At 54.5% G+C, this 27,119-nt stretch overlaps 3 protein-coding genes across 16 annotated transcripts in view; 2 read left to right on the top strand and 1 right to left on the bottom strand.

Annotated features, from left to right (window-relative positions):
* The window catches only part of ZNF385C (zinc finger protein 385C), a 53,243-nt gene extending 43,717 nt beyond the window's left edge, over positions 1 to 9,526 (top strand). For 5 of the 10 annotated variants that reach the window (XM_036033907.1, XM_036033902.1, XM_036033908.1 and 2 more), the window contains 7 exons: positions 552 to 700; positions 2,870 to 2,980; positions 4,354 to 4,519; positions 6,430 to 6,723; positions 7,239 to 7,435; positions 7,770 to 7,880; positions 8,414 to 9,526. In XM_036033907.1, the coding sequence (XP_035889800.1) occupies positions 552 to 700; positions 2,870 to 2,980; positions 4,354 to 4,519; positions 6,430 to 6,723; positions 7,239 to 7,435; positions 7,770 to 7,880; positions 8,414 to 8,650 (1,265 nt within the window). In that variant the 3' untranslated portion in view covers positions 8,651 to 9,526. The remainder of the gene's footprint in view (positions 1 to 551; positions 701 to 2,869; positions 2,981 to 4,353; positions 4,520 to 6,429; positions 6,724 to 7,238; positions 7,436 to 7,769; positions 7,881 to 8,413) is intronic. The other 5 variants (XM_036033904.1, XM_036033911.1, XM_036033906.1 and 2 more) reach the window with 4 other exon arrangements.
* A 1,215-nt stretch (positions 9,527 to 10,741) lies between these two features.
* Positions 10,742 to 15,965, bottom strand: NKIRAS2 (NFKB inhibitor interacting Ras like 2). 3 transcript variants are annotated; one of them, XM_036033915.1, is made up of 4 exons: positions 15,875 to 15,965; positions 12,688 to 12,795; positions 12,055 to 12,296; positions 10,742 to 11,416 (listed from the first exon to the last, which is right to left on the bottom strand). In XM_036033915.1, the coding sequence occupies exons 2-4, from the start codon at positions 12,779 to 12,781 to the stop codon at positions 11,177 to 11,179; spliced, it is 576 nt and encodes a 191-aa protein (XP_035889808.1). In that variant the 5' UTR covers positions 12,782 to 12,795; positions 15,875 to 15,965; the 3' UTR covers positions 10,742 to 11,176. The 3 variants fall into 3 exon arrangements, with proteins under 3 accessions (XP_035889808.1, XP_028375661.1, XP_035889807.1); XM_028519860.2 differs by lacking the exon at positions 15,875 to 15,965 and adding an exon at positions 13,740 to 13,868; XM_036033914.1 differs by lacking the exon at positions 15,875 to 15,965 and adding an exon at positions 13,653 to 13,740.
* The window catches only part of DNAJC7 (DnaJ heat shock protein family (Hsp40) member C7), a 28,119-nt gene continuing 16,763 nt past the window's right edge, over positions 15,764 to 27,119 (top strand). Inside the window, exon 1 of one of the 3 annotated variants that reach the window (XM_028520760.2) lies at positions 15,764 to 16,415. In XM_028520760.2, coding sequence (XP_028376561.1) covers positions 16,339 to 16,415 — 77 coding nt within the window. In that variant the 5' untranslated portion in view covers positions 15,764 to 16,338. Of the gene's footprint in view, positions 16,416 to 16,589; positions 16,711 to 20,944; positions 21,171 to 27,119 lie in introns of those variants that run through there. The other 2 variants (XM_036033912.1, XM_028520761.2) reach the window with 2 other exon arrangements.

Raw genomic sequence — 27,119 nt, 5'->3', positions numbered from 1 at the left:
GCCTCACCAGAGCTGGGGGATGCATTCATTCAGCTTCCAAGGGTTCCCCCCCCCGCCATGGCAGCCCTTGCCAGGAATGATGTGGGGGTCTGGAACGGGGGAGTTAGTGAGAAGAGGGGGTGGTCTGACATTTCCCCAGGCCTCCTGGGTTTGGGTTTAATTTGCAATAAAGAGGAAACGCAGCTCACGTGCCATCTCCATGGTGGTGCGTGTGTGTCGGAAGCCCGCCCCGACACCTCTGCCCCTTCCCTTGGCTTGACTCCCCTTGGGGGTTCAACTGGGTCCCTGTAGGGGTGGGAGGGTCATCCTCCTGGGCCGGGAGCCTTATGCTGTGGACTCCCTGCTTCTGCTTCCCCGGTAGTGGAGGGGAGAGGCGCAGAGGTGGGCCGTAATAACCACCCTGGGCTGGGCCAGTGCTCCTTGGTGAAGAGGGAGATGGGGGCTCTGCCCTGGCTCCATGCCCAAGACGACGCCCACCAGCCCCTTCCGGCTGTGCAGGTGTGGTGGCCCTGCGGCTCCCGTTTCAGACCCTGCCCTTCTCCCTCCTGCAGCAGGCCCAGCATCCAGCGCCCCCAGCCCTCTGCTGGCCTCCCTGCCCCTGCCTGCCAGGCCTCTGCAGCCCCCGCTGGACTTCAAGCACTTGCTGGCCTTCCACTTCAATGGTGCCGCCCCGCTCAGCCTCTTCCCCAACTTCAGCACGGTACGGGCGGGGCTGGTGGGTGGGCACATGCAGCCAGGCGGGGAGTGGGCGGGGAAGGCGGGTTCAGAGGGGCTGCCTCTCGGAAGCTGGGTCTAACCGGAAGCTCATTCTCCTCCAACACCCCTAAGGGACTAGGTGCTCCCAAAGTAGAGACTGCCTGGGCCCCGCTCTCTGGGCCAAGGAAGTAGGAGGTGCCATCAGCTCCCCAAGTTGCTGGCACATTAGGGACTGCACTGCAGATCTCACTGGAGTTTTGGTTTAGGGACTTCTGTGAATGACCTGTGTATGCCTGTGTGTAGTTAGTTGGGTTTAGTTTGTGTTTCCACGGGTCTTTGTTTGTTATTTGTGGGTGTGAGTGTTGGTATCCTGTGTGTGTGTGTTTGTAAACAACTCTTGGTTTCTCGGTACGTAATATGTGCGCCTGGGACAGGTGTTTTGTGTCTTCGTGTGGACTGTGCGTGTGTTTGGTGTGTGTCTGACCTTCTGAGTGTTCTGTGTGGGTTGGAGGGAGTGAGCCTTTGCCTGTGGCTGTGTGCCATTTGTGTGTGCGAGACTGTATAACTCTGCATGTCTCTGTCACCTGTAATTTCTGTAAGCTCTGTGGTCTCTGCTTTCTAAGGATTTTATTACCTATTTTTAGAGCGAGGGAAAGGGAGGGAGAAAGAAAAACATCAATGTGCAAGAGATACATTGATCGGTTGGCTCTCACCCGCCCCCTACTGGGGACCTGTGGCTTCACAGGCTGGCACTCAGTCCAGTGGGCCGCACCAGCCAGGGCTCAGGTGCCCTCTGTGTGTATACTGGTCTGTGTATTTCCACGTGTGTATATGTGTGAAAAACAAGTGTAGTGAGCATGAATGAGACTTCAGTACAGGAGCCGTGAGGCATGCCCCCATTTTTTAATTCTGAAAAATCAAATGTCATCATCAACAAGCCCCGCCCCTCGCCTAAGTCACCCCGAGGAATCCCAGCTTCCAGGGTTGCACAGAGGGTCCCCAGGAGCCTGAGCCATGGGGGGAGGGCCTCTGGTCCTAGGTCACTTGCCAATGACGTGCTCACTGTTCAAGTGCACGGTCCCTCGGGAGCAGGTGACACCTCTGTGGTCCTGATCGCCGGGGGCCCTGTGGGTCGGGGGTCGTTGTCTGAGGCCCCGTTCTCTCCTCTCAGGAAGGCTTGGTGAGTTTTTCTTGACGAGGGGACCCAGATAGCTTCTGCTTTTGGCCCAGCAGCCTGAGCCCTGAGAAAAGGGAACGTAAAGGCTTGGTTTGAGAGAAGAAAAAAGTATTTAACATAAGACAAAGACATACAGGTTCATATTCCAAAGAAGTGATTCTGCTACTCAGGAAACCCTCTAGCTTCTACTTGCTGCCACCTGCCCCATCCTGTCCCCCACCTCCCCTGGCTGTGGCTCCTTCTCCCTCAGGCCCTGTGACCGTGGCAGAGCTCATAAAATGAGCCTGATCTCCCCCCGCCCACAGGTCCAGCACAAGGCTGGGCTATGGGAGAGGAAATTCCAACAGAGGAACCCTGTCGTTCCCGCCCCCGCCCCCGCCTCTCCCTGCCCCTGGCACTCTGTTCTCATGGTTGTAATTCTTGTGAATGAGAAAAAAAAAAAAAAACCCAGAGACTAGAGGGGCAGCAAGAGACACCAAGGTGATCACTAGGACATGCTTCTGTAACTCAAGGTCATGCCCTGGCCAGGATGGCTCAGCTGGCTGGAGCATTGTCCAGTAACCAAAAGGTTGCAGGTTCAAGTCCCGGTGAGGGCACATACCTAAATAGTAGGTTTGATCTCCAGTCTAGGCACGGAAGATGCCCAGCCCAGGCATGTATGGGAGGCAACCAATCAATGTGTCTCTCCCTTGCTCTCCCTAAAAGCATGTCCTCAGGCGAGGCTAAATAAATAAATAAATAAACAGATCCTGGAGGTCACCCTGCCCATCCCCCTGCCCCCAAGCGGAAGTCCATGCTGACAGAGAAAGCCCGCCAGGGAAAAAGCTGTTTCTTTCTCTGTGTCTATCGTCACAAGGGTGGGACCAGTTCTTCCTGGGGGCTGGCCGCTGCGCTCCTTGAAAGTCTTCCGTTTTTTTGCATTTTGTACTGCCCCCACCCCACCCCGCATTCTGAGGCTGGCCCCAGAGTTATTGTGCCCTCCCACCCGCTTCACAGATGGACCCCGTCCAGAAAGCCGTCATCAACCACACCTTCGGGGTCCCCACCCCCCTAAAGAAGAAGCTCTTCATTTCCTGTAACATCTGTCACCTGAGGTTCAACTCCGCGGTGAGAGGGAGCAGTGGGAACAAGCCAAGGCGGCGGCTGGGCAGGGAGAGGGGGCTGGAGACTGGGCTTCCGGGGCCTTCCCTGCGGGGAAAGGGGTAGCACAGGGGCTGGGGGCTCTGTTTTCCATCCCCGGCTGCAGAAGAGGCGCTCACAGCCCTTTGTTCATCCACCCTCTGCTCTGCCCCTTCCTTCCCGAGTGCCCCTGGGACTCCGTTTCCCTTCCCTGTACTTCCCTCCCGTGTTCTGGGTCCTTCTGCACGAGAAGAGACTGCCCCTCCCCTCTCTGGGCCGCAGGGGCTGCCCCGTCCGCTTCCAGCTTGGAGCTGAGCTCTTCAAGCACCTGAGAGTTTGTAGCGTATGTTCACACCTATCATCTTAATTAGTTCCCACGGTACATCTGTGAGGTGAGTAGAGGCACAGTGGTCACCCCCACTTTTCAGAGGGGGAAACCGAGCCTCAGACAGGTTAAGTAGCCTGGTACCGCTGGTGAGTAGCAACACTGGGGTCTGGACCAGGCCTGGCTGACCCCACGGCCCTGCGTCTTTTCTACCGTAGCCTGCACCTGGATAGTGAAGGAGCCTCGTCCCGGCCTCCCGGGGAAGGCTTGCCTTCTGTCCGGGCCACTCGGGGCCTCGGGGAGATGCTCTCAGCTGACCCGTTCTGGTGGAAGTGTCCAGGGAGGGGCCTGTGTTTACCGCATTTGGGAGCAACAAGCAAGGACCCCTGGCTGAAGGAGGGAGGACACTGCCAGGCCAGATATGGGGGTTCCCTCCAGGCGGTCAGGCTGCAAGGTGTGAAGGAGCCGGAGAGAGAGAGACTTCCCTCCCTGAGAGGGGCTGTGTCTTCACGCTCGCCCCGTCACAGAGGCAGGGGAACGGCCAGTGCTCAGTAGCTGTTGAAAAAACTGAACAAAGGGATGAATGCTCTGGGTTGCACGGCCCCCCAAAAGGGGAGGAGCTCTGTTTTCTCCATTTGTGCATTTGTTGTCTTAGTAACTAACATTCATGGAGCGTCTACGGTGTGGACTAGGCCTTTAATGCAGGTGCTCATGTAATTCTCAGAGTCCCGTGAGGTCAGTGCGAGCACAGAGTCTGTGAGCGAGGACACGGAGGCTCACCCAGGTGAAGCGACTTGCCCCAAAGAGGCACAGCTGCGGAACGGTCGAGCCAGAGTTTAAAACCAGAGGCCGGCCACCTGGGAGCTCAGGGATGAGAGTGTGTTCTGTAAACTTCAGGGCCATGTGCATACTGTGATGACGATGGCAATGGCAAGGATTCACCCGTGTGACCTGCCCCCTGCCCGGGGCCAGCTCTCGCGGATGGGACACGTAGACTCAGAGAATGAATGGTGACCCTATGCCCTCCCCACCCCAGAACCAGGCCGAAGCGCATTATAAAGGCCACAAACATGCCAGAAAACTCAAAGCCATTGAAGCCGCCAAGAGCAAGCAGAGGCCCCAATCCCTGGCCCAGGATGGGACGCAGGTGTCCCCAACCCTATCTGTAGCCAGCGGAGCCCCCAGAGAGCCACAGAGCAAAGGTCAGTCCTGAATTCTTCTCCCAGCTCCCCACTCTAGGTCTAGTTTCTGATGAGGAGTTGAGAGAGTTTTAAAAAATTGTATTTATTTATTTTCAGAGAGAGGGGAAGGGAGGGAGAGAGGGAGAGAAACAAGGTCAGCCATCTCTCTCACACCCCCAAATGGGGACCTGGCCTGCAACCCAGGCACGTGCCCTGACTGGGAATTGAACCGGCAACCCTTTGGTTTATAGGCCGGCACTCAATCTATTGAGCCACACCAGCCAGGGTGAGATAATTCTTCTTATTGTTGCTTATATCGGTGTATTCCTACATAGAGAAGAAGGGCACACATCACAAGTGGGGGACCCAATGAATTCCCGTGTCTGAATGTATAAAGATCAAGAAACATCTCCCCAGCATCCGGAAACCTCCCTTGGCCCCCTTCTAGTCACCCCGTTTTCTTGGGGGGCTGTAATGAAAGACCACTCCCTGAGTGGCTGAAAATCATCAAAATTGATCTCCTCACAGTCCTGGAGGTCAGACGTTTGAAAGCCGTGTGTCAACGGGGTTGGTTCCTTCCTGGGAACCGAGAGGCAGGGTCCGTTTCGTGCCCCTCTTCTGGCTTCCGGGGGCTGCCGGCAGTTCTCGGCACGCCTTGGCGTGTGGCCGCATCTGCCCCCCATCTCTGCCTCCATCCTCACGTCTCATTCTCCTGTGTGTCTGTCTCCTCACAGGGTGTTCCTGTAAGGACCCCAGTCCCTGGGTCAGGGCCCACCCTCACCCAATGTGGCTTCATCTTAACTAATTTTACTCTGCAAAGATGCATTTCCCAAAATAAGGTTGCATTCTGAGGTTCCAGACGGACATGAATGGTGGGGTGACACTCTGCAACCGCCTACAATACACCCTTACGCCCAGGGTACCTACTACGATCTTGGCTTTTCTCAGCGTACACCAGTTTCGCTTGGTTTTGGTAAAGGGTGCAGGATGTGGGCTTCTGCGTCTGGGCCTGGTTCACCTTCCCTGAGTGTCCATGACGCACATCGTACGAGTCTCCTGTGCGGTTGCGGTGGCGGCTCTGGTTTGTCCTTTTCCGTTGCCGTGTAGTATTACAGTGCATGACCACACAGTGCGGTTTTTTTTTTAAAGATTTTATTTATTTATTTTTAGAGAGGGAAGGGAGGGAGAAAGAGAGAGAGAGACATCAATGTGCGGTTGCTGGGGGCCGTGGCCTGCAACCCAGGCATGTACCCTGACTGGGAATTGAACCTGCAAAGCTTTGGTTCGCAGCCTGAGCTCAATCCACTGAGCTACGCCAGCCAGGGCCACACAGTGTGTTTTTAAAATCCTTTTCTCCTATTGATGGACATGTGAAGTTTCCAGTTGTTGCTATTGTAAATACTGCTCGATGAACATTCTGCTACACTTTTTGATTTCCTTCTAATGAACTGCCAATAACCAGACTATCAGGACAGTGAGGGCTTTCTGAGATTACTCCGTCCGACTTTATAATTTCAGATGGGGACACTGAGGCCCAAAGAGGCCCGAGTCTGCCCAGTGAGTTGGATGGTAGAGCGGGGTCCGGAGTTCAGTGCTGGTCGCGCCTGCACTAGTGACCCGTGCGCTCTGCCATGCCGCCCCTGATGTATCGGTGTTTAAAACCATGGTCTCGCCCTGGCTGGCGTAGCTCAGTGGATTGAGCGCGGGCTGCGAACCAAAGTGTCGCAGGTTCGATTCCCAGCCAGGGCACATGCCTGGGTTGCAGGCCATGACTCCCAGCAGCCGCACATTGATGTTTCTCTCTCTCTCCCTCCCTCCCTTCCCTCTCTAAAAATAAATAAATAAAATCTAAAAATAAAAAAAAATAAAACCGTAGTCTCCAGAACCAGCTCAGGCCTCACCCTCGTACCCGGTGCCTTCCCTGTCCCCAGCAGCTCCCGAAGACCCCCCGCCTGGCCCCCCACTCCAGCCACCACTGACCCCGGACCCGACACCCCGGGAGCCAGCCCACTCAGAACTCTTGGATGCTGCCTCCTCTTCCTCTCCTTCCTCCTGCCCACCCTGCTCCCCAGAGCCTGGGAGAGAGGCCCCGGGGCCGGAGCCGGCGGCAGCCGCTGCGGGGAGCGGTGTGAGTGGGGAGAGCGGGAGCGAGAAGGGGCGCCTCTACTGCCCCACGTGCAAGGTGACCGTGAACTCCGCCTCTCAGCTTCAGGCTCACAACACAGGTCAGCCAGCCCCGCCGCCCCGCCCGGCAGGTGGGGGAAGGGGCGGGGTGGGGTGGGCAGGCTGGGGCTTCTGGGCACTTCGCCACAGGGCCTAGTATTAGCAACAGGGGCCTTGTGCTGAGTTGTTACTGCTCGGGGCATCTCGGGTCGTCCCACTGATGCCTGAGGAGGGGCAGTTGGGAGGAGGAGCAAGAACTGGAGGGTCACCCCAGACGACGGGAGACACCTCGTCCATGTCTCTTCAGGCCTGACCCGGAGGGAGGGGCTGAGACGAGAGAAGGCCAGCCGACCGGTTACACTCCAGGGCCTTCCTTGGGGCGGGTTGGCTTGACGTGAGAGAACCTGGGAGGACCCGGTGGGGGCGGGAGAGAGAAACCTCACGCGGTGGCAGGGGGTGTGTGTGCTGAGCAGCCTCGCAGCTGAAGGGGCAACCACGCTGATCCAGTGTGGAGGGGTCTCCGCCTCGTGGCAGCCTCTCTCCCGTGCTGATGGGCCGTCCTCTTTCCTCCGCCCAGGAGCCAAGCACCGGTGGATGGTGGAAGGCCAGCGAGGGGCGCCCCGAAGGGGCCGGGGCCGCCCAGTGCCCCGGGGAGGAGCTGGACACAAGGCCAAGAGAGTGACGGGGGCCCGAGGGGGCAGGCAGGGGCCCAGCCCCCCCTTTCACTGCGCCGTCTGCCAGCTCCAGGTCAATTCAGAGACGCAGCTCAAGCAGGTGGGAGAAGGGAGGCCGGGACTAGGGTTGGCGCGAGGGAGTGTGACCCGTAGTGGGGGGGGGGGTTGCGGGAGGTGGGCTGGGGAGCGAAGGTGCTGGGCAGGGCAAGGCCAGGTGGAGGAAGATGAGCCAGGCCGGCAGGACAGTGGGCAGCTGGAGGGCGAAGGCCAATTCTCATCTCCTTTTCCCAGGGCCACTCCAGCGGATGCCCCGTAAATGTAGGTTTGTTGTGTGAGTCCTGGGTAGAGAAGGATGAGCTAGTCACGGATGGTGGGGTCGTTGGGGGTCCTTGGGCTTCCTCATCTTGTTCCCAGTCTGTCTGTCTGTCCATTAGCACCTGAGCAGCAGGAGGCACAAAGACCGCCTGGCCGGGAAGCCCCCCAAGCCCTCCAGCCAGCACAGCAAGCTGCAGAAGCACGCAGCGCTGGCTGTGGGTATCCTCAAGGTATCTGTCTCCAGGCAGCAGGGCCGGGAACCCAGTCAAGTGGGGGCGGGGAGGCCGGGAGTGGGAAGTGGGGGCCAGCTGGGGAGCTAAGGCAGGAATAAAGTCTCCCCCCCACCCCCGCCCTCCCGAGGCTGCCTGGGCAGAGAAAGGGCTGGGGTTGGGTTCTTAGCTATGTTGGGATCTGCCCGGAGGAATTTCCGGGGAAGTGGGCCTGGGTGGGGATCTCAGGGGCAAGAGCAAGGGGTGGGCGTGCCATCTCCTGGAAACCACCTCTGCCCGCACCCAGCACAGCCTCCTCCCGTGGCCCATCATGATTCTCCTCCTTCTGGGCAGGAAGACAGGTGGTGGAGAAAGCCCTTTGGAATGACTGTTTGGGGGCGGGAAGGGAGGAGGAGGGTTTAGTTTTGGAACCCTAACAGGCGTGTTTGTCCTGCCTCAAAGGGCCCAAGGACGGAGCTCAGGGCTGAGGGGGGAGGGGTGGCATTTTCCAGGGTCAGGCTGTGCCTAGTCCTCTCTCTCTCTCCCCTTCGCAGTCTAAGCTGGCCTTGCAGAAGCAGCTCACCAAGACGCTGGCAGCCCGCTTCCTGCCCAGCCCGATCCCCGCCACAGCCGCAGCCATCTGTGCCCTGCCAGGCCCCCTGGCCCTCCGGCCTGCCCCCACAGCGGCCGCCACCCTCTTCCCGGCTCCCATCCTGGGCCCAGCTCTGTTCCGCACCCCAGCAGGGGCGGTCCGCCCTGCCACGGGACCCATCCTCTTCGCCCCCTATTAGCCTCCTAGGGAGGCCAGGGCCGGCATCCCGGCGGTCACTCTCCCCAACATGCCTCAGTTCCTCCATCCTCCGGGGAACTTTTGACTGCCTAGGGGCTCCTGACCAATCGAGGTAGAGCTGGGCTAGTTCCCAGGGCAGCTGCCCCTCATTCCATCTGGACTGGGGATTCAACTAATAACCCCCGGCCCAAGGGCCACCCCACGGGCCACCCCACTCTCATCTCTCTAGCCTTCTCCGGCTAGTCCTGGGCTCCCACGCATCTCCCAGACTGACTTTCAGGGAGCAGACAGAGAAACCCCAAAGGTCTATGCAAAATCCTAGCCCCAGCCCCGCGGTGCTCTCATTCCCCCACTCCAGACCCACACCCACCCGGCCAAAGGCCCTGGAAACCTCAGCCTCTGGCCTGGGGACAAGTCTGTGCCGGACCCCCACTCCCACGCGCTGGGGAGGCCCTGCCCACGCACCGGATGCTCTGGAGAAGGGCTGCAGCTGGTTCACCCAGGACGCGATGACCCTGGGGGCGTGGCAAAGGCTGGGGGGGCAAGGGAGCAGCGCTGAGGTGGGGTACCGCCCTGGCAGGGGTGGTGCTGAAAGCTGTCAGGGGTCTTCATCCGCTTGAAAGGGAGGGGGCCAGGCCAGGGGCGATGAGGATGATGTTCTGCCTGGGCCCGGTTCTAACAGAGAAAGTGATCGACCCGCTCTTGGCCTTTTACCGATTTCTCCTGAACCCCAGCCCTGGGGCGGGAAGCACTGGGTCCTCCTCAGACTACGGACCCAGCGAACACCGAGTCCCCCAGGCGTCCTGGACAAAGAGCTTTCCTCTCCAGCTCTTTACCCCAAGCTGGTCCCCAGCACTAGACCTGGCCTTCCCTCCTCCCAGCCAGCACCCCGAGCCTCCCTCACTGTGAAGCTGAGTGTGGGGATCCAGCCTGACCGCCCTACGGACCCAGTAGCCCGCCATCAAAGCCAATGTCACAACCCCCGTCCTGCCCCGGCACCGCTCGCCTCGCCCCGCCCCACAATACGGGACTTTGCCAGTATCCAACTGTATATATCTTTTTAAAAAGATATTTCCAACTGGAGATAAGGGGGGGAGTGGGAGGGAAACTTTTTGATAACAGTTGTGGTTTTATTGTGTCCAATGCATTAATAAATGAACATTAAGCCCAAGCCTGTATATGCCCCAACTTCGCAGGCCCAGCCCTGGGCCGCCTGCCCCCACCCACCCCTCCTGCTTTGGGGAGAAGGGGCCTGCGTTGGAGGTGGCCCGGCTGTGTCCGTTAGAAGCACGAAAGTGGCCACAGGAAAGCTGTGGGTCGTAAGCTCACTTTGTAGCGTGTGGAGAGAGTGACCACCCTTCTGGGCCCCAACAGACCTGTCGGCTCCCGAGAAGCTGACACCTGTGGGCCTTGTTCTGTTGAGGCGTCTGAGGTAAGAAGGGCTAGAGGAGCACCTGGTCCAGCCTTCACCGTGGCAGCATATTCATTTAAAACGGGAAATTTATAAATAAAGCCCAGCTATTGGCCGAAAACAACCAGAGGAGGGGGGTGAAGACCGGCGGCCATGGGTGTGAGGTTCCCCATTGGGCACTAAGCAGCCATTCTGGCCACTACGGTGGAGAGTGCGCTCCTGCCCCCTGGCGGTTGTCAGAGGGCAGTGTCCCAGCCTCCAGGGCGGGCGGGCGGGCATAGCACCTTGAAGAGGGAGAAGCAAAGGGGTACACACACACAGTCAGATAGCCCGAAGCCACCGGTGTTATAAAATCACAGGGCTGGAGCGGATCTAGGTCACCTAAGAAACTCCTGTCACCGTACAGATGAGAAAACGGAAGCCCAGAGAGGGGAAAAGCCTTGCTGGGTCACAAAGCCAGCTGGTGACCCGGCCCACGAGGCCCATCTGCTCTGTAAGCAGGGAGAGGAAGCAAAAGGATGGCGGGAAGAGGTCCAGTAGAAAAATCACACTTCCCGGGAGGCTGGCTTTTTCCAGCCAAGGTACAGACAGGAGGAAGGCCAGGGTGCTGGGTGAAGAGGCACCCCCAACACCTGCATGCGCACACGCACGCACACACACACACACACACGTGCGTGCATGCCCACACGATACCTGGGTGCCCTCTCCCTGGAGTCCGGGCTGGTGCCGTGTGTGTGTGTGTGTGTGTGTGTGCGCGTGTGGCAGAAGCCTAGAGGCGTGGAACCCGTGATCAGAAACATCCCCCAGACTGGGCACTTGTGCATGGCAGCTCTGCTTCCCAACCAGGACAGGTGGGAGGGGCACTGACCCACAACTGCCCTCGGTCAGAGAGGGGCAGATGTGATGAAAGCTGGGGTGGAGGAAGAGGTTGCGGGGCACTCACCTAGGTGATCTGCATTTCCCGGAGTTGGGAGGGAGCCAAAGTGGCCAGGGCCTGGAACGGCCCCGGCTGCCCGCGCTGGCGGGGCGTTCCCCTTTCCCCCCACCCCGTCTTCCAAAGCCCCAGGAGCTGGGCTGGGGCTGGGGCTGGGACGGTGAAGAAGGGACGGCAGCTCTTCAGCCATCCAGGGAGCCGCTGCCCTTGTTCTTGCGGCTGAGGGGGAAGGCGGACTTGCTCTGCGGCTGGGTCATCTTGCTGGCCAGGTAGATGAAGGGCTCCAGCAGGGAGCGGCGGTCGGCCACGGAGACCTCCCACAGCTTCACCTTCTCCGACTTGGCCCAGTGCTGAGCCACGTCTGGGTCCACACGCCGCTGCTCCTGCAGGTCACACTTGTTGCCCAGGACCACGATGGTGACCTGGGGAAGAGGGATGGAGGAGAGGCTTGTGGACATACCATGGACCTTAGGAATGGGTGCGAGGGCTGGCCGCCACTTAGGAGTGTCCCAAGAGAAGGAAAGTCTTAATGACTGGTGTCTCATCTCTTCCTCTATTAGAAACCAGGATGTGTGTGTTTTTCGGGGAATGGTTGCTTTTCCCTCTCCTTCCTCTGTTCAGATCCTGGCCTCCTCCTGGCCCTGTCTCCAGGGGCTCCATCCACTACAAGCCCCAAGTCGCCTATACCTGCTCAGGACCAGCTGTCAGTTCACTTCTGGCTAAATTACTGGTGAGGGAGCACTTCCACGGTGCCTGCGGCTTGAAGAGGGACTTGCCAAAAAAAGGCCCTCACAACCGAGAGAGTATGGAACCATTATAAACACAGACTAGTGGGCGCTTCCTGTGGCAGGTCAGGGACCTCTCAAACTAAGGAGAAGCCTCTCCCAGTGAGCCGTCTCAGCAGGGGGCCGCCTCCATGGCTGAAGGGTGCCCTCTAGTGGCTTCCATCCTCCTCCAGCTCCTCACCCAACTCCTGGAACTCTAGTGAAAAACAGAGCCACGCCAAGCCTCCCAAAGCCAGCCCAGGGCTCCCTCCACTGGGACTCCCTCCCATGCACACCTCCTTCTTGTCCTTGGATTTGTCGATCTCCTTCTTGAGCAGCTCCACGCGCTGGAAGGACTCCCGGCTGTCTGTGCTGTAGACCAGGACGTAGCCGTCGGTGCAGGAGAAGCAGTGGCGGGGCAGCTCCGCCCCGTCTCGGAGCCCCCGGGTGTCGTAGAAGCGCACCTGCTCCCGCACGCCCCGGTCGGTCTCGATGGAGCCCACGTAGATGTCCTCCTGCGTCTCGATCATCTCAGAACCTGGGATAAAGTGAGAGAGCGTGTGTGTGTAGGGAGGAAGCAGACGAGAAGCATGAGCGACTGAGTGTACGCTGACAGGCTGCCCAGGCAGGGAGGGAAAGAAATGTGGGGGCTGAGGAGAGGGGGCCCGACGGAGTCTGGCAGGCCTGGAACGATTCGGGGGGACGAACACGAGTCTCACGCTTACACCGTGCTGGGCAAAAGTGAAACTTTGGAGCTTTTCCTCCTCATCTCGGGGAGTGGGCTTCCTTCCTCCAGACCTTGATATTACACTTGACTCCAGGAGCAGATTTTGAGCTTCTCTGTGTGGTCAAATCCTACTCCTTATTCCTTAACTTCTTCCACCATTCTCCCACGCCCCCCCCCCCCCCCCATCCAACCCAACACTCACCCACGACATGGTTCCCGTACAGAAGCTGCTCCAGGATTGACGTTTTGCCCACGGATGCCTGGCCGCACACGACCACCTTGCAACTCTTCCCCATGCTCAGCCTTCAGCCTTGAAGAACAGAAGCGCACTGGGTGAGGTGGCATCCACACGGAGGGCAGACCTGCCCTAGCTGAGAGCCCAGGGTCCGAGCTGCGTGTACAGTCTCGGCGGTTCGGCACTGTCCCCTACACTAGTCAGGGTGCATGTCTATGTCCACTACCCAGGGAGCTGTGTTTTATTCATCTTTACTATCCCCTGGGCCTGGCCAGTAACTGCTGGTGCGCAGCACACGATGTCACAGAAGCGGGAAGAAATAAAGATGCTGGTTTAAGTGAAACGCTGGGGAGGTTCCTCTCCGTGCACAGGACTCAGGACCAGCTCCTGAGGGGAGGCTGTGCGCAGCTTCCTCTGTTTAAGCAGGACCCCATGGGGAAATAGGCAGAACTACTATTTTCCGTGGATATGTCTTAAGCTATTCTTCCTGGTGAACAAATAACAAGAAGACTGTATTTTGCTTTCCCCTGTGACTTATCTTCACAATTAATTCCCTCTGATTCTAGTCAAGTCCATGGCCAAAATGAAGACCATCTCAGCCATAGACTTGAAAGAAAGGAGGGAAGGAATCTAAGGGGGGGGGGGGGAGGGCTCCGGAAAGGAGACAATTTCTGCCGCCCTCGGGTTCACAGACCCAGATGAGAAGGCTGAGACACAGAAAGCCCTTCTCGCAAGACGTCCCAGAAATCCCGAAGGCAGCCCAAAACGCAGGCTTCCCAGAAGCAGCCCAGACAGACTCCTCCCGAGAGCAGACACAGAGGTCACTTCCCACAAAGGTTCCGAACCGAAACCTCTCGAGACAAAACTCATTACCGACCCTCCTATCCCCGGCCAAAGGGCCCCGCATAGGGAGTCCCACGATTAATAGCTACCCCAAGACAGATAGACAGCGGAGCTTTGGCTCTGCCACGTAAAGCGGCCCCTACGCGGTGGCCGATCCCGGCCCTCCAGTTCCGTACCTCCCAGGGCCCTGGCAGCACCCGGGACGGGACCCCAAGGCGCACGGGGACCAGGGGAGGGGCAGCACAGCCGCACGACTCCGTTCTTCCGGGTCGACCCGGCTCCGTCCCGCCACGCCCCCCTCCCCGGCAAGACGAATTCCTGCGGCAGCGAGCGGGCGCCGTCCGACTAGCGCCCCCAGAGGCCGGAGGGGAACATGACGGCCGAGACCCTGACTGGTGGTGCGCTGGAGGACACGGTACTAGGTTCTTCGGAAGTGGGGTGCCTTCATTGTCGTCTGATGCCTAGATGTTCTTTTTCTAAAGGCTACGATAGTACAGTAATACTTCATTTATCTGGTCGTTTAGTCATCAAGTGTATTGTGAGCGCCTATTCTGTGCCAGGTACAGGACCACGTAGCTGGAAAAGTGGTCGAGTTAGACACTGTAGCTGCCTGTTAGAACGCCACCATCTAGAGGGGCTAGACATCTAACCCAAAAATTACAGAACAGCATGGCAAGAACTATTAGAGGTAATATGGGAGCACAGAAGAGGGGCATTTAACTCGCGGGGGCAGTGGGCATCATGGAGAACTTCCTGAAGTAGGTCGTGTCTGTGTTACGTTTGAAGGGCTTGGAAGGAAGGGTGGAGAAAGCATGGCGAAGATTCATGGCATTTTTCTGGAACTACAAGTGCTTGGCTTCCATACTGATGGTAGAAAGGAACCAAAGAGTCCAAGGCCTTGTGTGGGAGGCGAAGGGTTTCTAACTGTATCCTGACAGCAGCAGAAAGCCATTGGTAGATTTTAGGGAAGTAACATGATAAAGTTTTGCTGTTCAGAAGGTCAGTCTGGCAGAAGACTAAAGATTGGAGAGAGGTAAGACTGGGGTACCAGCCAGGAGACTTGCTAGTATTCCAAGTTTTTAAAAAAGTGACCAGAGCCTGCGCTGGGATGAGAAGGAGATAGATTTGGGAGACTTTTGGTGGGAGAATCAACAAGACTTGGTGATAAATTGGGAGTCAGGAATGAGAAAGAGGGAGGAATTCGTGATGTCTCCCGTCTGTCTCCTTTGATGACCAGGAGGAAAAGATAAGGGTCCATTCAACAAGATAAGGAATTCAGCAGGAGAGAATCAACCACAGCATTTGTTTTTGCTGTTGTTGAGGGGTGGGGAAAGAATAACAAGTTCAATGGAAATACGTTGAGCTCCGGGGACTTGTGAAACATCCGAAAGATACCGGTAGAGAGCTGGATATACAGATCTGAGCTCAGAAGAGTGGTCTAGACCGGGGACGCCAACAGGGTTGAGAGTCATGAACCAAGTTAAAGCTGTGGGTGTGGATGAGGTGGCTCTGATGCAGAGAACACAAAGTGGGAAGACTGTGAAAGAATGCCTCCTGCACTAGACTGTGGGCTGCGAGCTGTTGGTAGGCTGGGCAGGCGGTGAGCCTGTGCCCTCCCCACTCCGAATAGGGACAGTAGACACCTGGCCACGCCCATTCTCTCCTAAACTAAGGGTGAGTTTGGTTTCAGCTTCCTTAGCGCTCTGGTAGGCAGGGACCATGCAAGCAGCTTATGGGCGATGGCACATAGTTTTACTGAAGAGGATAAGATCCCTTTGAAATTCCCTTGTCCCCTTATTATTTTAGTTCCCCATGGCTTCAAACTCAAACTCCCTCAATTTAACCTCGGAAAGCCCCAATTTAATTCAAGTCTACACATATTATTGGTTGGGGTGAGGTACTACAAAGACGATTAGGTTGTGTACCTGCCCTCTGTAAGTTCCCAATGCAGACTGCATTCAGCAAGACAAGCGTGCTGAGCAGGGTTTTACGAGGGGTGGGAATACTGGGCCACTGGGGCAGGGACCTCACCCCATGAACTGCTGCCTCATAAACTCTAGGGCAGGGTCTGGGGCACTGTGCCACTCTTCCTAGGCCTAATGCTGAGACGGCACTCCCAAGCGGCTGACATGAAAGCAACATCATAAAAGGGTCAGCGTCATTAGGGTGATGAACCAGTAGGTGCTTGGAGATCCAGAGGGGGATGAAAGGCGCGGGGTGAAGCCGTCCTGCGTTCCTCTGGCTTGGCTGGGCAGGGCTACCAGGGGCCGATGAAAGCTAGGGGCACCGGGCTCACACCGCCTCTTCTCGCCTTTCCCGGGAGGAGGCTGTGGACACACTCCAAGGTCGGGAAGGTAGTAGTGGGGGGTTCTTTCCCTTCAAAGTCCTGGGTGACCGGGTCCCCACCCAACTCAGACTCCCCTGAACCTTCCAGAAGACGCTCTAGGATTGGAAGTTGCTATGGCAACGAAGCTCTCGCAATACTGAGGAAAGCCAAGGCAGAGAGAGGAGATACCCTCCTGGACCCCCTTTCGATCCACAGTTAAAGTGGCGCCCCCCACGTCCAGGAACCGTCCCTGGGGTCCCGCCGCGGCGCGGAGACCACCGTGGACCTCCGGGGACGGGAGGCCACTCTGGCCCCAAGCGGAGCCTCTCGCTGGTAGACGGGCCCGAGGGAGCCACTCTGGGCGCAGCGCGGCCGAGCTGCTCGATGCTCCGACCGGAAGTGCTCTGCACCGCCGGCCTCCCACCCGGCTCTCTGGTCTCGGCGGTAAGATGGCGGCTGCCGCGGAGTGCGATGTGGTAATGGCGGCGACCGAGCCGGAGCTGCTCGACGACGAAGGGGCGAAGAGGTAACCAGGTAGCAGGGTAGTGGAAGGGGCGAGCTTCGGCTCCGTGGCTCCGGGTAACCCGTCCCTGCCAGGATGCGGCTCCCAGCTAGAGGCGATGCCCCGCCCTCCGCGGACCCCCCCCATCCCCACCCCACGCTCGCGAACCAGTCCGGATGGACCCCCTGAAGGGGCGCTCTCCGAGGTCGGACCTCCCCTCCTGCTTCCGCCTGGCTGGGGAGCCGAGGCGTCGCGCCCTTCTCCCGCGGAGAGAAATGTCGTCCCTGCGGTGGAGAGTGGGTCTTTGAGGGAATTCGAGGTCTGTGGCGGGGTGGGAGAGGCGGCCCGGCGACAGTGACACCTTCCTGACGTCATCCTCGACCCCCGCCTTCACTTCTGTGCATTGTTGTCGACCGGCACTTTGCATCTCTACAGCCCGTGCTCGCCTCACTCTTTTCTGCACTAATTATACCCCAGCGAGCACTAGTCTGGGTCCGAGGTGACTGTGTGTCTTCATAATTGACCTGGTCGCCCCCTACCCCGCCCCGTTACCCCAGAAGTCCACGATGAGAGAAGGAAGAGGGAGGGGCTCGTTTCATGCTTCTACACGTCAAACTCTTCTCCCTCCACCCCTACCCCCCCCCCCCCCGCCCAAGTAATATCCTCGTTCTTCCCGGGACTGCTATTCCTTCTTAAGTTAACCGGGAAGGAAGAGGGCAGCTGCTTGGGCGCTGTTGACACTGCTGGGCAGCTGCAGTGGCTCAGGATTGCCAGGCCCGACTAGCCAAGGGAGCTGCTGAGTGAGTGTTTTTCGAGAACACTCTGGATGCTGGCTGCAGCGGAGGCAGGTTGTTGGAAGTGGGGTTGGAACGCAGTCCTGGGCAGTCGTGCTCGTCCTAACCCTGAAGCAAGGTTAACAAGAAGGTTCTGGAAGTTTCCGACTCCCTTTCTTATGCGCTGCAGATTCATCGATGACAGCCCCCTCCGTCTCCTTCCCGCAGGTTCCGTAGCTTTATACCGAGCCAGTTGGGTCTTCCGTCTGGGCGGTTGGAGGTGGTGATGCGGGGTTAGTGCGTGAGATCTGAACTTGGGATTCGGAGGGTTTTTGGCCATCGAAGGAAACGGAAGACGTGTTCGGTGGGGGGGGGGGGGGGGTCGCTGTAGCCGGTGCTCCCAGCTCCTTACCTGGTGGGAGTGAGAGACTGAGGAAGGCGAGCAGGTTCCTATCGCGTCGGCAGCCAAGTGGCACCAGAGCGTTCCCAGCGATGGGACCTCGGTGCAGCAGCCTCTGCACTGGGGTTCTTGCCGAGAAAGAATTCAGAGCCAGGACTTGAGTACACGTAAAGGTGTGTTTAGAAAGTCATAGAGATGGAAGAAGTGGGCCGGCTGAGCGCGTGGGCTCAGGAACAAGGTACAGGGGCAGAAGCTTAGGAGAGGGAGAGGCGAGGAAAACACGCCTGGGGGAAGGAGGCGGGGAAGGGAGGCGGGGAAAGGCAGGGCCTGCTCCAGAGAGAGCTGCCCGGGGTCCTCCCTCCCCAGGGAGACCCCACTGGAGTATTCGTCAGTTCTCCAGGTGTGTCCTCGGGGAGTCGTGGTCTCTACTGACTGGGACGGGGTCATTAGCCAGTGCGGCTGGTCCTGATGTCAGCCGTGGCTTGGCTTGTCTGGTTTTGCCCCTTTTCTGGGCCTGGCCCTGAAACACAACTGAGGCCTAGATATGGTTGATGCAGGTCAGAACCTCATGGTCCTGGGCACGTAATGCTTAGGGGTCGGGTCATTCACCAGCACCCCGCGGGAGGAAAGGTTACCCTTGGGGGCAAGGCTCCTGTTTTCCTAGTTTTGCCTGTAGGCACCTGGGGCTTTTTGCCCTGGTGACTGTCTGTGCTTGGCCCATCACCTTTGCTTGCTTCATGTCTGTCCAGCTGCCCGCCGCACTTGGTTTTGGGTCTTCACATGGGCCTTAGTTCTTTCCAGGTATTTAGAGTTGGGTGGCATCCACATCACTGAGGAACTGTAAAGTGGGATGTAAAGCTACCGCCAGCACAGAGCTTAAATTAATTGTAAGGTCAGCTTCACGTGAAGAGCTCTGTGGTTCTTTGCACTATAAATAGGACCTTGGGCTGTACAGGAACTTAAAGTCATTCTTCCCAGTGTAAATACGTGATGGAGGGACTAACCCTATTTTGGGTTCCTCTTTAGAGCCCTCTATTTAAAACAAATCCTTTTCCTTAAAAAAAATTACGGCCTTAGAGGATATTTTATCATAAAGTTACAATAAATGAACCTGAGCTATGAAGAGAGAACTGGTGATGCTGTCACGTGACTGCGTTACCCCAACGTGGCGTTGGGTAGCAGCACAGAACGAGGGAGGGTGTGGCTGCTGCCAGCTGCCCTGTGTCATGGAATTGAGGGTGCCATTGGCTGTGAGTGCACAGTACAGCAGACAGGTGATGGGGTACAGAATTGTACGCCTGAATATAATCTTATTGACCAGTGTCACCCCAATAAGGTCAATAAAAATTAAAAATAAATAAAATTTAAAAATTTAAAAAGATGTCATTGACTGTAAAATGTACAATTGTTTCATCTGCCACTAAGAAGAAATAACTTGTAAATTTAACTATGAAAAATGCATTCTTACTAAATAGACTTACAATTAATATGTATTTATATAGATCTCTTTTGAACATAATAAAGCATAGATGTTTATTATATTCCACATAGGTGAACAAATCACAAAGAAAATACAGAAATAAACAAAATAAAAATCAGTTTGACTTTCTGCTATCCTTAGGAAGTCTGTTAGTGAGAAAAGGCCTTGTTTACGTATGGCTTTCCAACGCTGAAAAGGGGGTGGGAGTTGAGGAGTTTTGGAGAAAGGTTGTTTATGTTGTTTGATGTATCTCAAATTCTCCTGCGTGGCCATAGCAGAGGGCAGGGACAGGAACATCCCTTATAACCGCCCTTTCCTATCTCGCTTGATGTGCCAGGTGGCCAAGTTCACATCTCTGGTGACAGTCCTACCACCAGTTCACTTGGGGACATGAGAGCTGGTGGGTCCCTCAGGTTGATTTTTGTGAAGCCCAGCGAGGACTTCCCTGCATCTTGACTTAGGGGCCTGCTGCTGCTGAAGCCGAATTGTTTCCGTCCCACAGCTGGGGCAGAATGAGATGATGAGCTTGCAGGAACCTGGACCTCATGGTTACAGCATTTTAAGTGGCTACAGGTTGTATTTCCTTAGCTTGAGTGTCTCTAGAGAGAAAAGAAATGGACTTTATTTATTTATTTATTTATTTATTTATTTATTTTGCCTGGCACTCTAACAGCTTTTTTTCCCCCACGGCAGCTGAGAGGCTAAAATAAAAGATTTATTAGTTGGCGCTCCAAAACAGATCAGTGTTTTGGACGTGATTATTTATTTTTTCTTTGCCCACCAGAACAGATAGAGCAACTCGTGAGCCGGAGGGCTAAATTGCATAGGGTTTACGGTTCAGCTGGCCTAAAGCCTTACATCTTCCTGGGAAGGTGCTGATTGCTTTACCTAATTTTTGAATGCCTGTCTGAGTACAGGCTCTGATCGCATTTCCTGGGCTGGGCGGCAGCTTGGTCTCCACAGGTCTTTGTTATGGTAAAATGGAAGGATTTCAGGTTGTTTGAAATACAATAGAGAAGCCACTTCCGCGTCTCCTCAGGTACCCGGTGTGACTGCAGGTTGAGGTTTAAAAAGCCAGTGGGAGCCACAGACTTGAGGAGCAAGGACACCCCTCCCTGATTCCTTGAGCTGATAACTCCTCTGTATCTGTTTTCCTCATGGGATGCAAGCAAGAACAGTTATTTTTAGGTCCTTTTTTAGTACCTGGGTATGATAAACACTTTACGGATTTTGCCTTTTATTTCTCTGTTCCTGCTGTTAGTGGAAAGCACTGAACCCTGAAAACATATCCCAGGATTTGCTGTAGTTGCTGTTTGCTGTGGCTTCTTGGGACGTTTTGGAGTTCGTGGGGCTGCCTTTCCCTTCCCCCTCCTTCCTCTCACCCTGTTTTCAGTCCTCAGGCATTCGTCCCCCTAATCTCTCTCTTGACGTTCCAGGGCAGACAGCTAGACATTTCAGTAAGCTTGCAAGTTGAGTGGGAATTTACCTTTGACCTTGAACTCACTGCTCTCACTTTTATTTTTGTTTTGAGGTCAGAGATGAAGAAATGGGAGATGGATGGGACAAATGAGTCAGGGTTAGGGAGGGGTAAGCTAGAAATGCAGAATCCTGAATACCAGCGAATGAATTGAACCCCGATACCAACAAGGGGCAAAATTGTTAAATAACCCTACCTAACTGGAGCAGAGGACGGAAGGGTCTCCTTGTTTCTTGCTCTCCAGTTCAGACCCACACATTAACTAGAACCAGGTAAATTGAGAGCTATTTTAATAAAATTGTTAGGCCAGTGAGCGGCAGTTGCTCCCATGTCTGGTCCATTCCCAACGACCAGAACTCTGATTGGCTCAAAGCCCAGCTGTATTGTACATTCCAGCCAATCGGGGATTAGTTTAGTCATTGAAGCTGGTATTTTAAGTTTTAAAAAGCTGACTGAGTACAGGGCACTTGCCTTTGCTTTCTTTTTCTAGGACTTTAGAAGATTGGAGAACAATGGTCAGCAGCTGCCTAGGTGCCTTGTGGCCTGATGCAGAGTCCCTCTGAGAGCCCATTTCTCCCTCACTCCACTAGTGTGGGGTCCCCTTTCTGCAGTGCTGAGTGATGTGGAAGTTGCTTAGAGGTCACTCCAGGTATTCTTTCGAACTGTCTAAATTTCAGCAGTGAGGGCAGGAGTCAGAGTGTACATTATCCCTGTTGTCTTACTTGCTTTATTTGGTTGACAGTTTTTTTCTCCAGCCAGATCCAGGAGGCAGTCTCCTGTGTTGTACTCCACCGTTGGCAGGGGTGTGAGTGGTTTGAGAATGATCCGATGAGGAGGAGTATATGACTTCTAAAGTCTAATTCTGAGACCTGTTCTTTGGGCAGGGAACTTCATGTTTGTGTGGGGAGGCCAGACCGCCTGATAAGTGGTGTGTTAGCTGGAATCAAAAGAGTTTGATTCCAGTATTGAACTTGGGAGTGGGAGGTCGAGACAGCAGGAGGGGCCCGCTCTTATTCCTGGAGTTTCTGTCCTGAGAATTTCTCAGTTGCCCTGAGGCAGTTAACCGCCTGTTGAACTAGGAACCTAGAGAACTTGGGAAGCAAAATACTAGATGATAATTTAGATTCCCCACATTGGTTCCCATCTCCACCCCCCCCCCCAAAAAAAAACCTTCAGAAAGCAGCCTTTTTCTTAGTACCTCAGTTCTAGATTTTTGATGGGTGTTAGTGTTATCTCTCTCTTTCGATTCTAGTGTTAAGCATTGTGGGGGAGATGCCGCAGAATGGGGAACCAAGGAATAGGAAATGCTGAGTTTTGGGGTGTGTTATGCAAACAAGTCTTTGGCTAATTCTGCAAGGCCAGTGCCTGGCGTCCTCAAGAGTGGCTTCAAGGAAGCTGGATTCTCTGAAGCAGCTTCTGGTTCTGTGTCCTGTCCCCAGGGGTCACTGAAGGTGTGGGAGTCAGGGAGTCACCACAGGCTGTGACACCTCCCACTTAAGGAACAGGCAGTTGAAGCAGCTTTTTCCTTGGACTGCCCTTCTGCCCGCACCAGTGGGGTTTCTGTCCACATGCAGTTGACGACCGGTTGCTCCCCGCCGACCCCCGCCGGAGCCCGGTGCCCTTCCCTACTCGGGCAGCAGAGAGTGCTGCTGTGTTGTGGAGGCTCTGTCTGCGAGCCACTCGGCTCGGTGCCTGCCCCTTGGCCCCTCTGGCTCTGCCTCTGTTGAAGCTCCCCCCGAATGTCTAGACAGAAAGATGTGAACTGTGTTTATAAATTGTGTTCATCTTCGTCTTCCCTCTTTTGGGGGAGGGGGAGGGCAGGTGTTATCATTGCGTTTTAAAATGAAAGCAGAGTCTGCATTTTATAGGAAATTGGGTAAAGAAAGCTGGGTAGCTCACTTTACCTACAGGTAACAGTTGGATAGAGCCCACCCACCCTCTGTTTCCCTGCACCACTGTGAAGCCTGTATTTGTGGTCAGTGTGTGGCACCTTCTGCATTTCACAAGCTCTCCCTCTGTGGGGTTGTTCCAGGTCACGTGTGGCTTCCACTGACCTGTGTGAAAGTCAAATCATCAAACCATTCCTAGATTAGTCAGAAGATAAAAAAGAGAATAATATGTATTTGGTAAGACAGAATCTAAGTTAGCCTCCTCGGCTCCTCTTACTTGACTCTCTCATGAAGGTCAGAGAGAATACAACGTGGAACAGGCCCTGGGACATGCCACTGGGGACAAGAGGTCTCAAGCTGTGGGAAGGAGAAAGGAATTTCTACTCTGACACTGGCCAAGTCCCATGAATTCTGAAGGGTGGAGGACACTTCTAGATCAGCAGGCAGCTAGTAAATCTGACTGAATAAAAGAAATGGGTTCTACAATCACAGAGTGAGGGTGACATTTTGGAAGTAGTAAATATAGTAGGAATGCATAAAGGACACTTGTCCCACTGGCAGTGTAAAGTGTTATTGTTCACAGATTGAGGGTAAGAAAAGGAAAGATATCTAAGGCTCTTCTTGCCAACAAAGTGGTCTCCAAAATCAAAGGCACCTAAACACTCCTCTGTGCCAAAAAAAAAAACAAACCCATTTGGTCCTCAGTTATCATTTTAGCAACGGTAGGTTTTTATTCTAAGAAAACGGAAAAAAAAAACTTATTCAAGCTGCTGCATCTGTTTTGATTTAAATTATTATTCATGCCATAGGAAGAGCTGGACTTTATTTAAAATACATTATTCTAGCCAAATACTTTTTTAAACGATTTTATTTATTTGTTTTTAGAGATAGGGGAAGGGAGGGAGAAAAAGGGGGAGCAAAACATCAATGTGTGCTTGCCTCTCGAGCGCCCCCTACTGGGGACCTGGCCCGAACCCAGGCTTGTGCCCGGGCTGGGAATTGAATCCACTGAGCTACACCAGCCAGGGCTAGCCAAATACTTTAAATAAATAAAAGCAGTGTGGTATGTTTTTTGTCATACAAATTTTTTAAAATTTCATTTTAATTGTTGATCATACAAATATTTAATCAGTATTTCTTAGGTTGAGAATGTTGTGAAGCCATGCTGGTCTTTATTTTTCGTGCGCTGAGATAGAATACATCTTAAAATGATACTCTACGAGTGATGAAGCATCTCATCCCTGTTTAATAACCTACCCATGTGTGTTGTATGAAGCGATTCCAGAGTGAACCCAGACACGCTGAGAATGTTTAAAAACTACCATCCAAAGAATCCTGCATTAGTGAAAGCTGATTAAAATTTCTGAATTCCTCTTTAATTGCTAAAAGGTAGACTAGTTGGCTTAAGGCAGGGATCTTGCTTAAGTGTACAACTTGGAAGTATTTAGAGAGAAAATGGGAATTTTTATGGAGTGTCTAATTTGGGGCACATTGCAATATCAACTATGGTGTTTTAATGTGTTTTTAATTTAGCTGAGCTGTAAATGTGCAAAGTTGGCTGGTAATCATGAGCCCAGTTGTCTGTCTGATCACACGATGATGAACTCCGCTAAGACCTGTGTGAAATGATTCCCTTGGCAGTGTTTGTGGAGTAATTAGCATCTGTGATAAATGAGTACTCAGTTGGGAGAGAGAGAGAATGTACCTGCATTATCAGAGGATATACAGATTTTTAACACACATGTAGTATAGAAAAGCAGGTTTTAAGAGCTGCAGTTTTCCAGTTGATGGGAAAAACAAAAAATGTTTACAGAGCAAAGCAAACAAAGAATGGAATGGAATCTCTTTGTATCTGTCTGAAGGAAGGCTGGCCCCAGCCCTCCGGCGTCAGCCGTGATCCTGTTGTGGGAGACCATCCCATCACACATCCAAAGAGGATAAAAGGGTTTTTGTTTGTTTGTTTGTTTTGTTTTTTAAGATTTTGTTTATTTTTAGACAGAGAGGAAGGGATGGAGAAAGAGAAGGAGAGAAACCAATGTGTGGTTGCCTCTTGTGGGCTCGCACTGGGGAACCTGGCCTGCAACCCAGGCATGTGCCCTGACTGGGAACCGAACCGGTAACCCATTGGTTCGCAGGCCAGCGCTCAGTCCATTGAGCCACCCCAGCCAGGGCAAGGATGGAGTTTTTGAAAACCTTTCTTCAGTAGCTGTTTTCATAAGAATTTGTTGCTGGCTATTAAAGTGAAAGGACTGGTTTGGTGGAGGTAAAGGCATTTCCAGCATCTCTGGAAAAATCGGGAAGATGACGTTTACTCTGGTTAGAATTGACCCAAAGAAAGGGTGGGGAACTGGATAAATGAGTTTGAAGCTGAAAACCTTGAAACCAGCAGGATCTGGAGGAATACTCACAGGACACCAGGAGTTAGGAAGCCCACGCGGCCACCACGGGTGCCTCAGTTGCTCTTCTTTGTTGGAGGACGCGCGGCACTGTCACCATAACCACTTCCGAAGGCCGTTCCGAAGATCTTTGTTGGAGCTACTTTGAAAACCTGAACAAGTGCCAGAGAGAAAGTATAGCTGTTAGTGGTGGCATTCGGTCCGTTATGGCCAAGTGTATATTTTGCTGTGGTATTATATGTCAGGGTTTAGTCTCAATTTTATTTTGTGGCCGTAGAAGATGACATGTTTAATTTAGTCCCTTTTGGACTTCTTTTCTTTTTTAGATGGTCCCGGGGAAGGCAGTTAATTCTTCCTTTCTGAGTACTGATGTGTCTTAGTAGATACGTGTTGTACCTCATTTCACTTGCATCTCAAATGAACTGACCTTGGCAGGGAGTGGAGTGACAGATGCCACCGCCAGATGGCCTTCAGTTCCAGTGTTAACCAGCTCTTCTCCTTCTCTTCCAGTCCCACGCCTTTGACACCTCATCCTTCAGGCCCTTTGCTGTAAGGGCAGCTTGAACAAGCCTCAGCCCTTTCTCAGACTCCCAGGGCAGGACTTGAATGGACTTGACCCTGGACTTGTTCCTGATGCAGCCTTGTTCAGTTCTTGCTGCTGCCATGCTGGATTCCAAAGATCCACTCTTTCCTCGGCTGGTCTCGCAGGGTCAGGCCCGTTGGTTGGCGCTTGTCGTGTACTTGGTGGGAGGCTCGGAACGGAGGAGGGACTCCGCTTTGGGCGTTGGACCTGGAGGCAGAAAGGAAGCGATAGTCCAAAAGCACCAAGTGCCTATTGTTTAGGCAGCTGTTAATCAACCATGTTGCTATGAAAAGGAGTCCTTTTCATGAGGCAGTTGTGTGGGAATAGCTAATTCTGGCCCGACGCTGTGCAGTGTGAGGTTAAAAACGTGGTAACTTGTCACAACACAATTCTTCTTGTTCTTTCTGCTGTGGGCTGACTCTACATTACTCGCTTTGTTTGCTCTAGAATGGAATCTACTCACCATTTACTAAAATGAAATGCATTTCTCGGGGGAGGCAGAGTCCAGTTCACTGGGTCTTGTATCTTAAAGGAGCCCTGCTCTCTGTGACTAGGTGTTAGGGTATCATTTAGCTCATTTAAGTCCAGGTTGCTGTTCTAGAGTTGGATTTTATACTTTGGGCTATTTGGTGTTTTGGTTTAAAGAAATCCGTCTGCATCGCCCAGGTCTTGTTCCTGGCAGCACAGACCACCTTTGAGTCGTGGGCCACAGGGAGAGAGAGGTGGGCGTCTGAGAGAATGCTTAGCAGGGCGCGAAGTACAGAGCTTTGGCGTCTGGCAGGTGTGGCCTGGCGTCCCGGCCTCGGGCCAGTTTTTCGCACCGAACCCTTCATTTTCTCCTTTGAAAAACGGGGGTACTGAAACTCGCGTACTAAGAACATGATGTGTGGACAGTGCCTGGCCTCAGTGGTTCTCACTCGTCTTCCGCAGGCGCCGTCCTTTGCAGTTTCGCTGGGAGCCAGAGCTGAACTGGCGCTCCCCCCTGGGGTCCGTGTCACACGGGGGAGAGGACACCTGCAGCAGCTGTGCAAACTGCTGTCCCCATGGCGGGCGAGCACAGCCTGACGCAGGTGCTGGACACCTTCGCCTCTCCGAAAGAATCTGTGCATTCCTCGCCGCCGGCCAGCTGGGGAGATGGCTGGGTCCTCTCGGGTGCCTGTGTGGGCCCGCGTTTGCTACTCCCTTTCCTCACAGGAATTTGGCTCAGCCTCTGAAACCCTGTGCTGGGGAAGCCCTTTCTTTGACTTTCTCGGCCCGCCTGTGCTGAAAGGACAGGTTCCTCCTGGTTTTCATGTGGTGCCTCAGTTCACTTCGAGCTGTAGGATGGGTGGTGTGCGCCGTGTAGAAAGACGGCCGTCGGTCCCCCAGGCTTGTGGTCAGGGGACCCTTCTTGAGGGCTTCCGACAGCACGGGGCCTCTCCAGGCATCGTGACCATCAGTCCTTTGGCAGGGCGAGGTTGTGCCCCTTCTCCTCCTCCTCTCTCCCAGCACTCTTCGAGTTAGTGAGGCTTGCCAGGGCAGTCATGGGGCAGAGTGGAAGCCGGGTTGCCCCGCTAGGAGGAGGGCAGCTTTGCTGGTTTGTGTTTTCAAGTAGGTACTTAAGTAAACCACAAATCTCCCCTGTGCCAATATCCCTAGAATCCAGCTGTAAACTCCCACGCCGCCACCAAGGTTAAGTTAAGAACAACGTACTTTTGTTTCCACTTCGGGCAGCCTTGAACTCAGCTCGT

Source organism: Phyllostomus discolor, chromosome 8 (assembly GCF_004126475.2).
Source record: "Phyllostomus discolor isolate MPI-MPIP mPhyDis1 chromosome 8, mPhyDis1.pri.v3, whole genome shotgun sequence".
Classification (NCBI taxonomy): domain Eukaryota; kingdom Metazoa; phylum Chordata; class Mammalia; order Chiroptera; family Phyllostomidae; genus Phyllostomus; species Phyllostomus discolor.
This window is presented reverse-complemented; position numbering and strand designations above follow the sequence as displayed.

Coding starts and splice junctions, on each gene's coding strand:
- NKIRAS2 (XM_036033915.1), bottom strand. CDS start 12,781: ATGGGGAAGAGTTGCAAGGTGGTCGTGTGCGGCCAGGCATCCGTGGGC. Junction 12,297..12,687: donor GTACGGGAACCATGTCGTGG/GTGAGTGTTGGG, acceptor ACTTTATCCCAG/GTTCTGAGATGATCGAGACG. Junction 11,417..12,054: donor AATCCAAGGACAAGAAGGAG/GTGTGCATGGGA, acceptor CCTCTTCCCCAG/GTCACCATCGTGGTCCTGGG.